This window comes from Mustelus asterias, chromosome 26 (genome assembly GCF_964213995.1).
Source record: "Mustelus asterias chromosome 26, sMusAst1.hap1.1, whole genome shotgun sequence".
Taxonomy (NCBI): Eukaryota; Metazoa; Chordata; class Chondrichthyes; order Carcharhiniformes; family Triakidae; genus Mustelus; species Mustelus asterias.
The window spans coordinates 6,320,483-6,332,939 of NC_135826.1; the positions used below are offsets into that span (position 1 = coordinate 6,320,483).

General features: G+C 47.6%; 1 protein-coding gene across 4 annotated transcripts in view; it reads right to left on the reverse strand.

Moving 5' to 3' along the window:
- The window catches only part of matk (megakaryocyte-associated tyrosine kinase), a 95,441-nt gene that overhangs the window by 19,471 nt on the left and 63,513 nt on the right, over window positions 1–12,457 (reverse strand). For all 4 annotated transcript variants that reach the window (XM_078198118.1, XM_078198117.1, XM_078198120.1 and 1 more), the window contains exons 6-8: window positions 10,164–10,257; window positions 8,165–8,230; window positions 2,207–2,306 (exon numbers count right to left, since the gene is read on the reverse strand). In XM_078198118.1, the coding sequence (XP_078054244.1) occupies window positions 2,207–2,306; window positions 8,165–8,230; window positions 10,164–10,257 (260 nt within the window). The remainder of the gene's footprint in view (window positions 1–2,206; window positions 2,307–8,164; window positions 8,231–10,163; window positions 10,258–12,457) is intronic.

The window sequence follows — 12,457 nt, forward strand, 5'->3', positions numbered from 1 at the left end:
AGATGTTTCAGATTCATTATGATTCTCTTTGCAGCACAGAACTTCGAAACCTCGTTAGGGCGGCACGGTGGTTAACACTGCTGCCTCATAGCGCCAGGGACCCAGGTTCGATCCCTGGCTTGGGAGTCTGCACATTCTCCCCGCGTCTGCGTGGGTTTCCTCCGGGTGCTCCGGTTTCCTCCCACAGTCTGAAAGATGTGCTGGTTAGGTGCATTGGCCGTACTAAATTCCCCCTCAGTGTACCCGAACAGGCACCGGAGTGCGGTGACTAGGGGATTTTCACAGTAACTTAATTGCAGTGTTAATGTAAACCTACTTGTGACACTAATAAATAAACTTAAAACTTACCACGTGAGGAAACGTTTTAAATACAGGGACTATTGCTCCACCTGGTGGCCACATTGCAAAACTGCAAACTGCACAGTGACCTCCAAAAAATTCAAAAAAGACTTGCATTTCTACAGCACTTTTCATGACCGCAGGACGTCTCAAACAGCTTTGCAGGCAATTACGTACTTTTGAGGTGTTGTAATTCAGGAATTACAGCAGCCAAATTGGTCTCCACAAACAACAACATGATCATGACCGGCTGACCTGTTGATTGAGGGAAAAATATGGTTTGTGACCCTGGGGATAGCTCCCCTGCACTTCTCTGAGAGAGTGCCATGGGATCTTTTACCCAGGCAGGCCGGCATACAGCAGGGTGGCGGCTAGATTTTAGTGCCTCATGCAAAAGACACCACTCACGGTTAAGGTCGCTCTCCCCTTTGAGGGGGAGAGCTGACTGGTGCCGATTTAATCTGAGGATCACCACACCTCGGCCAGTACGGGAATTGAACCCACGCTGTTGACATCAATCTGCATCATGAATTAGCCATCCAGCCAACTGAGCTAACCGACTCCCCAGTACTGTACTGGAGCGTCAGCCAAGAGTCTCCGGCGTGAGAGAGGTAAAAGTGCTGTCAAATCAGCCAGGGATTGACTACAACAACAATAACTTGTGTTTATGTTGCACATTTAATTTAATAAAGTCTTGCAGGACATCTAACAGGAGGGTTGTGAACCAGAAGTCAAGTAAGGAGATATTAGGTCAGTGTAATCACCTCATCGAGGCCCATGAGGTGGGCCTGTTGGAGTATGAGCTCCCTGATTGAGATAATAACAGCCTGTCTAATCAGGGAGTCTCACCTGTGTATACAATGGGGAGCGTCAGGGCTACTGCCATTCCGGATTCTGACTTTGTATCTGAAGCACTCTTCGGAGTGGAGTTAAATTTGTAAATGAAGGGAATCTGGTGACGGGCCACCGGCCTCTGAGGAGTTATTTCAGTCAGATACTCAAAAGCTGGGTCAAAGAGGTAAGTTTTAAGGAGAGTCCAAAAGGAGAAAAGGCAGGTGGAGCGGTTTACTGGAGGAATCACACATCTTAAAGCTTTGGGAGTTAAAGGCACAGTGGCCTTGACACGTGGGCCAAGAACCTGCCTCTTTCTGTGCTGTAAAACCTTATGACAATCGTGGACCAAAGGAAAATCGGGCGTATTTAAGAGACCAAATTTAGAGGAGCAGTGACATCGTGGAGGAGTGTGGACCTGTAGGAGATTACAGGACCAGCGAGGGGGCATTACTCAGCTGGGATCAGCGAGCACAGGGATGATGGGTAAATAGGATTGTGTGAAAATAAACTCCTAGGAAGCAGAGTTTGGGATGAGCTCAGGCTTATTGACATTGGAATAGTAAAATCTAGAGGTAATAAAGAAGGAATGAGAGTTTCAGATGGAGATGAATTGAGGCAAGAGTGGGGTCAGGCGATGTTGAGAAGGTGGAGGTAGGCAGTCTTAGTGATGGTGCGAATTTGTGGCAGTTCAGGTGGGTCCAGCGTAGATATCCAGGCCAGGACCTTCCAGTCCCGAATTCCCACCTGAAGTCATTGGACATTAAGCTGGTCCGTCAAATTTTCCACCCCTCCAACGATGATTCCTGACTGGAAAATCCCGGCCCTGGTCTGTGCTGAGTTAACTGATCTCACCCAGAGTATGGGGCAAAACAATGGGCACCAGGGCCCAGGGGATCGAGATGGGTTCTCCCGCCCGGTTGCAATGCAATGACCCACCTCTGGAAAGGTCAGGGGCGCAGACGCTGAAAGGGGAAATGACTGAATAAAAGTCGTGGCTCACGCATGTCGATAAGACCCGGAGAACTACACTTACGTCATCACGGAGGTCTCCTCTAGGAAAGACTGAGCCATAACATCGCATTTAATGTTCTTTACGGCCACTTTCTGCCCCATGTATTCAGCCCAAAACACAGCTACAAAAACACAAAACATTGATTAGTTTGGGCTCCTCTGAGCTGCGTTGCACCCAAAGGTTACAGCAGAGTTTTGACTCATGACATCAAAAGTGTTATTGAGCGAGGAAATTGAGAAGAAACAGCAGACAGTAAACAGGACGCAGAGCTGTGCTCTTACCCAGAACAGCAAAAGCTTGCTTTTATGTGGTGACTTTCATGCAGAACCATGTTGCAAAGCACTTCACAGAGGCTTAAAGGAAAGTAGATGCTGAACTAAAGGAAAGATGACCAACTAGTTGGTCGATGTGATGGATACTAAGGAATTTGTTAAAGGAGAAGCGAGATGGGCAGCACAGTGACACAGTGGTCAGCACTGCTGCCTCACAGCGCCAGGGACCCAGGTTCAATCCCCAGCTTGGGTCACTGTCTGTGTGGAGTCCCCACGTTTTCCTGTATCTGTGTGGGTTTCCTCTGGGTGCTCTGGTTTCCTCCCATAGTCCGAAACACACGCTGGTTAGCTGCATTGGCCATGCTAAATTCTCCCTCAGTGTACCCCAACAGGCGCCGGAGTGTGGTGACTGGGGGATTATCACAATAACTTCATTGCAGCGTTAATGTGAGCCTACTTGTGACACTAATTAAGAAAAACTTTTTTAAACAGAGATGCTTCAGAACTAATTTCAAAGACTGAGAAAGGATATTAACTCCGACGATTGGAATCTATATGGGTGGAGCTAAGAAACACCAAGGGGCAAAAACGTTAGTTGAGGTTGTATATAGACACCCCAAACTGTAGTGGTGATGTTGGGGATGGCATTTAACAGGACATTGGAGATGCATGCGATAAAGGAACATCTGTATATAGACTGGACAAATCAAATGAGTCACAATAGCACAGTGGAGAAATTCCTGGAATGTATATGGGATGGTTTTCTGGACCAATGTATTGAGGAACCAACTGGAGAACAGGCCATTCTAGACTGGGTGTTGTCTAATGAGAAAGGAATAATTGGCAATCTAGTTGTGTGAGACCCCTTGGGGATGAGCGACCATAACATCATAGAATTCTTCATCAAGACGGAGAGCGACGTCACTGATTCTGAGATTAGGGTTCTGAATCTTAATGAAGGAAACTACGATGATATGAGGCACAAGTTGGCTATGAAGGATTGAGGAGCATTACTTAAAGGGATGACGCTGGATAGGCAATGGCAAACATTCAAAGAGCGCATGGGTGAAATGCAACAATTGTTTATTCCTGTCTGTCGCAAATATAAAACTGGAAAGGTGGCCAAGCCATGGCTTATGAAGGAAATTAGAGATAGTATTAGATCCGAGGCAGAGGCCTACAAATTGGCCAGAAAAAAAACAGCAGATCTGAGGATTGGGAGCAGTTTAGAATTCAGCAAAGGAGGACCAAGGGATTGATCAAGGAGGGGAAAATAGAATATGGGAATAAGCTTGTGAGAACATAAAAACTGACTGTAAAAGCTTCTGTAGCAATGTGAAGAAAAGATTGGTGAAGACGGATGTAGGTTCCTTACACTCAGAAACAGGGGAATTTACAATGGGGAACAAAGAAATGGCTGACCAACTAAATACATACTTTGATTCTGTCTTCACAACAGAGGACACAAATAACATCCCAGCAGTGTTAGGGAACACAGGGTTTAGAGAGAGGGAGGAACTGAAGGAAATCAGTAGTAGGAGACAAATGGTGTTGGAGCAATTGATGGGATTGAAGGCCAATAAATCCCCAGATCCTATTAATCTAAATTATCAGGGGCGGCACAGTGGATAGCACTGCTGCCTCACAACGCCAAGGACCAGGGTTCGATTCCCGGCTTGGGTCACTGTCTGTGTGGAGTTTGCATGTTCTCCCCGTGTCTGCGTGGGTTTCCTCCGGGTGCTCCGGTCTCCACACACATTCTGAAAGACGTGCTGGTTAGGGTGCATTGACCTGAACAGGCGCTGGAGTGCGGCGACTAGGGGATTTTCACAGTAACTTCATTGCAGTGTTAATGTAAGCCTTACTTGTGACTAATAAATAAACTTTAACTTTACATACCAGAGTACTTAAGGAAGTGGCCCTACAAATAGTGGATACATTGATGGTCATTTTCAAAGACTCTGGGGGACGTGTTCCCGTCCCACCGGCCACAGGAGTCGTAGCAGGCAGGGGGCAGACCATGCAAAGGTCCGTTGACCTCAGGCAGGATTTCCTGGTTTTAGAGTGAGCATGGCCAGAAAATCCCACCTTCTATAGACTCTGGAACAGTTCCTGCAGATTGGAGGGTAACAAATGTAACCAAACTATTTTAAAAGGAAGATAAAGTGAAAACAGGGAATTATAGACCAGTCAGCTTGACGTCGGTAGTGGGGAAAATGCTAGAATCCATTACAAAAGAATTAGTAGCAGAACACTTGGAAAACAGTGGCAGGATTGAACTGAGTCAGCACGGATTTATGAAAGGGAAATCATGCTTGACAAATTTTGAGGATGTAACTAGTGAAGTTGATGTGGTGGACCAGTGGATGTGGTTTATTTGAACTCTCAGCAGGATTTCAACAAGGTCCATGTAAGAGATTAGCACGTAAAATTAAAGTGCATGGGATTGGGGTATTGTGTTGAAATGGATAGAAAACTGGTTGGCAGACAGGAAACAAAAAGTAGCAATAAGTAGGTCATTTTTCGAATGGCAGGAGTCACTATTGGGGTTCTGCAGGGATCAGTGCTGGGATCCTAGCTATTCACACTATATGTGAATGATTTAGATGAGGGAACTAAATGTGATATCTCCAAATTTGCAGTTGACACAAAGCTGGGTAGGGGGGTGAGCTGTGAGGAGGATGCAGAGATGCTTCAGTCTGATTTGGACAAGTTGGGTGAGTGGGAAAATGCATGACAGATGCAGTATAATGTGAATAATTGTGAGGTTATCCACTTTGGTAGCAATAACAGGAGTGCAGGTTATTATCTGAACGGTTATAGATTGGGAGAGGGGAATGTGCAACGAGACCTGAGTGTCCTTGTACACCAGTCGCTGAAAGTAAGCATGCAGGTGCAGCAGCCAGTGAAGGCGGCAGATGGTATGTTGGCCTTCATAGCGAGAGGATTGTGTGCTGGAGTAGGGATGTCTTGCTGCAATTATACAGGGCCTTGGGGAGGCCACTCCTGGAATGCTGCGTGCAGTTTTACTCTCCTTATCTGAGGAAGGATGCTCTTGCAATGGAGAGAGTGCAGCGAAAGTTTATCAGTCTGATTCCTGGGATGGTGGGACTGACGTATGGGGAGAGATTGAGTCGGTTAGGATTGTATTCGCTGGAGTTCAGAAGAATGAAGGGAGATCTCATAGAAGCCTATAAAATTCCAACAGGATTATACAGGGTAGATGCAGGAAGGGTGTTCCCGCTGGTAGGGCAGTCCAGAACCAGGGGTCACAGTCTGACGACATGGGGTAGACTGTTTAGGAATGAAATGAGGGGACATTTCTTCACCCAGAGAGTGATGAGCCTGTGGAATTCGTTACCACAGAAAGTAGCTGAGGCCAAAACATTGTATGTTTTCAAGAAGTTAGATATAGTTCTTAGGGCTAAAGGAATCAAAGAATATGGGGGAAAAAGCAGGAACAGGTTACTGAGTTGGATGATCAGCCATGATCATAATGAATGGTGGAGCAGGCTCGAAGGGCCGAATGGCCTCTTCCTGCTCCTATTTTGTTATGTTTCTATGAGACTGAGCCAGCTGAAAGTGATTTCCAATGGTTGGACAAAGAGGTGTACAAGAAGTAGGAAGAGCAAAGAATTCTGAAGGAACTTTCATTGGTTGGTCAATGGCAAAGATAGGGAAGAACAAGTCATGATATAAAAAGAAAGAGCAAATTTAAACGTAGGGTAAAGGGTAGCAGACAACACGGAGAGTGAGGACAACACCATGTGCAAATGAGACTTAGGGCTGGATTTTATGTGGTGGTGGTGGGGGTCGGGGGTGGGGGGAGGGGGGAAGGATACAGCTTGTCCTCGTAACCCCCTCAAAACTGGAAGGAATGTCAGTTCCAAACTGACCAACTTTAAATAAGATCACCCCACAACCACAACACGCACCAGACAGCCTAAACAAACTCAGGGTTGGACTTATGTTCTGCCACTCAGTGGGAATAAGTCCAACCCCCTCGGACTGGCATCGAATCTGATTGGCTGGCTATGCCTCCTGCCCCAGCAGCACCAGAGCTCAGTAGTGGTCAAGGTTGGGACTGCAAGGAGGCCCACAGAGATCGAAGATGGACGCCAGACCCGGGTAAGTCCTAGGGTGGGGTTGAATTGGGCGCCATGAGGAGGGTGGGGAGAGGAGGGTGAGGGGGGTGGGGGGGGGGGTGTCTGGTTTTGAAGGGTGGGCAGGGAGGTACAATGAAGGGGTAACAACTTGGGAACGGTGCCTCCACTGCGCACAGGGCATCCTTCAAATTATGTGCCTGCATTTCCTTTCCACCTTCTCCTCAAGCAACTGGAGTACTGCGTGCAGTTCAGGCCACCACATTTCGGGAAGGATGTGATTGAACTGGAGGGGGTCCAGAGGAGATTCACCAGGGTGCCTGGGCTGGAGGGACTATAAGGAGAGATTGGATAGGTTGGGACTGTTCTCCTTGGAGCAGCAAAGGTTGAGGGGGGACCTGATACAGATGGACAAGATTATGAGGAGCATAGAAAGGGTGGATAGGAAGGCAGCTTTTCCTTTCGTAGAGGGGTCAATAACCAGGGGGCAGAGATTTAAGGTAAGCGGTAGAAGGCTAAGAGTGACAAGCTCAGGCAAGAAACCTGCTGCATTGAATAGGAACCCAGAAATAGGTTTGCTTATGCTGAGGCAGATATGAAAATGAGGCAATTCCTGCAAGCCTATTGATCTACATTTAGAAACTTCAGTAAATTCTCTTGTGAATTAACGATCGGTGGTGGGGATGGAACTAGATAGTTGCACACTCGCTCTCGCCACAGCAAACTGGACTCTGAATCAGTCTGGATTGCTGTATTGTAATCATAGAGAGGTTTCTAGTGGATATAGTGGGTGTCACGGTGGCGCAGTGGTTAGCACTGCTGCCTCACAACTCTAGGGACCCGGGTTTGGTTCCGGGCTTGGGTCACTGTCTGTGCGGAGTTTACACGTTCTCCCCGTGTCTGCATGGGTTTCCTCCGGTTTGCTCCCACAGTCCAAAGCTGTGCGGGATAGGTGCATTGGCCATGCTAAATTGCCCGTGAGTGTCCCGGGATGCATAGGTGAGAGGGATTAGCAGGGTAAATATGTGGGATTACGGGGATAGGGCCTGGGTGGGATTGTGGTCAGTGCAGTCCCGATGGACCAAATTGCCTCCTTCTGCACTTTAGGGTTTCTATGTTTCTGTATAGACCCATGACAGAAAACTGCCTTCTGTTTACCATTAACTCCCAATATAATTTAAACTGCCTCACAGAGGCCCAAGGACAACGGGTGTGGAAAATGGGTGACTTAAATGGACACTCTTGTGATTGGGGTGGAGAGTATTGATGTACCCTTGTAGAGGGTGCTTCACCCTATTTTTAAACCACGCTGTGCCCGCACTGGGAGTGAAACAGTGCGGGGCAGTCTTTACTCTGCATCTAACCAATGACTGGACGTAGTCGATGGGGAGTGCTTTACCCTGCATTCCCGCCGTGAATGGGAATGACCAACAGGGCAGTGCCGAGGCAGTTTTACGGTGCATCTAACCCATGCTGTGACATCGGTTCCCTGAAATGAGGGAATGTCTTGTTTCCCATCTCCAACACCCTCTGTCCGAATGAGAGCAAAACCCATCCACAAACAAACAATTAAAAGATTGGAAATGAATGGATTCAACACTCACCTCCGAATTCCCCTTCCCCTATCTTATCTCCTAATGTTAGTTGCTGCATGTTAAGCAACCAGCCAGCTGAAAGAAAGCAAGGAACAACATCAACAACAGGGAATATTTGCCTAACCCACTGTGACTACAAAGCAGAACGTAGAACCTGGCCTCATGGATTTGTGATAATGAATTATACTGAACATCTTAAGTCCTGATCATTGCTGTTAGCTGATCTCAGCTGGATTGTAATGGTGATACTACAGCTGACTTCAGCACCCCGGGATTTAAAATGGAAACAAAACAAAAATAAAGGTGGCACAGTGGTCAGCACTGCTGCCTCCCAGCGCCAGGGACCCGGCTTCAATTCCGGCCTCGGGTCACTGTCTGTGTGGAGTCTGCACCTTCTCCCCATGCTTGCGTGGGCTTCCTCCGGGTGCTCCGGTTTCCTCCCACAGTCCAAAGATGTGCGGGTTAGGTGGATTGGCTGTGCTAAACTGCCCTTAGTGTCAGGGGAATTAGCAGGGTGAATACATGTGGTTACAGGGATAGGGCTTGGGTGGGATTGTTGTCGCTTCAGATCGATGCGGGCGGCGCGGTGGCACAGTGGTTAGCACTGCTGCTTCACAGCAGTCAGTCTAAACTGCCCTTAGTGTCAGGGCATTTAGCTAGCGTAAATGCATGGCATTATGGGAATAGGGCCGGGGTGGGATTGTGGTCGGTGCTGACTCAATGGGCCGAATGGCCTCCGTGTACACTGTAGGGATTCTGTGAAGTCAGTGGTTGTTAAAGTCACTATGTAGTGAGGTATGCTGCATAGTGCTTGTGCTTTTTATTCATTGATGGGATGTGGATGTGGGCGAGGCCAGCATTTATTGCCCATTCCTAATTGCCCTTGAGAATGTGATGAAGCTCTGCCTTCTTGAACCACTGCAGTCCGTGCATTGTAGCCCAGTCGTAGTAGGGCCTGGATTTTCACAGAGTTGTGGAGACTATGTCGCATCCAAAATGGTGCGGGGACCATTTATCTCAAAGTCCTGCTCCTGTTATCAACTGATCCTATTTTCATCGGTAGGGGAATGGCAGGGGGGAGCATGACTCACACGTGGGGAAGTCAGAACCCAGCAAGGCCATTTGAACCTGGTGTTGAGTTCAAACAGACATCATTTTCACTGGGGTTAGGGCCTTATCGCACAGTGTGTCACATCTATTCTTTTTAGAGTAGACACAAATGCTCAGAAAAGGTGGATACAACATTGGAACGGTAAAGTTGTTAAGTTATTTAAATCCCCTGCCCTTTACATTTTGGAAAAAATCACAGCCTCCCTGTGTCTCTGAGCTGAAAAATATCAGTACTTTGAGTTTCGATAGATGTTTATTGACATAATTGCTATCATTATGGTATTATTACTGCTTGCTGCTTGGTATTACTGCTTGGGATTTTAAGGTTTTGGGATGAACGAGGCCATAAAATCTCGCCCGAGGTCAATGGACCTTTCCATGCTCCACCCCTCGCCCGCTCCGATTGCCGTGGCGGGCAGGACAGTAAAATTCCGGCCTTTGACTGCTTCCACAACTTATCATTTTCACAGTGGGGGAGTTGTATATTTACAGTTTGATTGACAGCCCCAAGAGGTTATTAAAGGATTAGCTGTCTTTGATGTGGGCTTATGAATACAAATGTTTGGTTTATAAGGGGTTAAATGTATTGAATGTGTTTTTTATCAATTAGAGTATTTTTTTCATATAGTGAAGCCTGTAATAGAGATTTAGAACTTTATTTATTACACCTCAACGTGGCTCCTGAGGTCTGCCCATGATGGATGTTGGGTGAGTTGAGAGTGTAAGGGTGGTGGGCGGGGAATGGAACAGAATGGAGCAGAGACTCACTCATTCTGTAACTTCCAGAGTGAGTCAAAGAGCTACACCTTTACTGAAATGGAATGGAATAAAACATCCTGTAAGTGTGAAGGGCCTCCCGCAGTTATTTATATCAGTGTGCTCACTTTGAATTGCTTACATTTTGAGAGCTCTTCTGCAGCTGACTTTGTGCCTTCCTTAAGTTTGGGTTTTGTTAATCTGGTGATAAGTCCACACGCATCTTTCATGTAATGCTAAAAAAAAGGGCAAAAAAGAGCAAATTAAAATTTGTGGCCCTTTAATAAATGGACTGTGCAGCCGTTTTGTTGAGATATTCAGCCCGTATAGATAAGCAGTCACAATGATGAATACCACCCAGTACACCATTGCTCCAATACCACGATGTGTACAAAGCAGTGGCACCTGTACACTCCTCATTTATCATTATTTATTTTGTTCTTTGAAAGCAAGAAAAGATGATGTATATTCATTAAAAGTTCCAAGTCAGTTTCTCTAAATGCAGAATGAGAGGCCATTCAGCCCACCTGGCCATGCATGATTATGAACCTATGTCTGTTATGGACTGAGGACAAACAGTACATTATCTGCAGCCTGGGTCTGACTCATGGGGGGACGAGAGGGGTTTTATCCCACTTTGCCGCACCTGGCACGGATCGTGCCAATCTGGGAAAATAGTGCAGGCCTAAAAATCAGCTTCCCGCCCGGTACAAAGTCTGCAATTGCCCTGTCCCCCTCTACTGGAGTGAATGGATGGGTGCGAGGTCGATTAGCACGAGATCGACTGGATTTCAATCTCATTAGCGATTTCAGCATGCGATAATTCCCCCCTCCTGCAATACTCCCACCTCTCCTGCGGGAGGTCATGCCAGTATGAATCATTACTGGTCTCCAATACCAGAGACCTGATGCAATGCTCACACTGGAGAGGCTTGGGAGCCATTGAAGCCCCCCCCAAGTGGTCAGTGGCATGGCCGGCCAGTGCCCACCTGGCACAATGGCAGTGCCCACTGAACAACCTGGCAATGGCCACCAGACACCCGGCAGTGCCAGTTGGGCACAGCCCATGTGTCGGGGTAGTGCCATAGGGGTGGGGCCTAAGTGTGGGCCATGATGGGGTTCTATGTGGGGGTTTGTGCGGTGGGGGCAGGGTGTCATTTAGGGGTGGAAGGGAGTCATGATGGGGGAAGCAAGTCTGGAGTCATAATAGGGGATCCATTGAGAGGGCCCCAATGCTGGGAACCTGTGTCGGGGTGGGGGTTGGGAAACATGCCAGCACCGATGGGTGGGTCCCAATGTTCATGGGGTGAGGGAGGGGGTCTCCCTGTGCACTGAGAGATCAGGGCACCCTTGCAAAATGGCACCTGAGTGCTCTGAAACCGGGCTCACCAGCATGTTTAGGACCCCCCGACCATGCACTACCCACTCCACCACCCTCCCCCCACCTTGCCAGACTCACTGGCGTGTTTAGGCCCTTCCCTAGTACCAGCGCGCACCTTATCACGTTCCAAAAAAGTGATTGAGTGTGGGACAATTGCGGTGCAGAATGCACCTGAGAGACTGGCGCAGAGCGCTCCATTATCCTCGCCGTTATGACACGTTTTTGGGGAAAATTCTGCCCAGGATTTTTATTGAGATCAGTGAGACAGGTCACCTACAATGTTTCCTCAGAAAGTTGTTCAGGGAATATTACTGAAGGATTTAGTAAAACCTACAAGTGCTGAACTACTTCTAGCTCGAGTTTCTTGCCACATTGTCTTTTGACCTGCTCAGTCGACAGTGTGGAGCTCTCTGCGTACTCACCCATGTCCATTCTTCAATGAGTACACTGAAGTATTCAGCATTGAGATGGTGTCCCAGCCAAGACCAATCCTGTCCTCATCCAACATCTACAAACATACAATATCCAGCAAAGGATTTTTTACATTCATTCAAGAATGGGGGCATCACTGTTCAGCCAGCATTTATTGTCCATCCTGAGTTGCCCTTGAGAAGATAGATGGTGGTGAGCCATCTTCTTGAACTGCTGTCCATGTGGTGTAGGTACACCCACAGTGCTGTTAGGGAGGATGTTCCAGGATTTTGACTCAGTGAAAGGAAAGGGGATATATTTCCAAGTCTGGATGGTGGTAAGCTTGAAAGTTGCTGTCTGAGGAGCCTTGGTAAGTTCCTGCGGTGCATTTTGTAGATGGTACGCACAGCTGCTACAGTGCACTGGTGGTGGAGGGAGTGGATGTTTGTGGATGGGGTGCCAATCAAGCGGACAGCTTTGTCCTGGATGGTGTCGAGCTTCTTGAGTGTTGTTAGACGGCTCCCAGCAGTGGAGAGACTGCTCCAGTATCTGAGGAATCGCGGATAATGCTGAACATTGTGTAATCATCAGCAAACAGCCTCACTTCTGACCTTTGATGGAAGGAAGGCCATTGATGAAGTAGC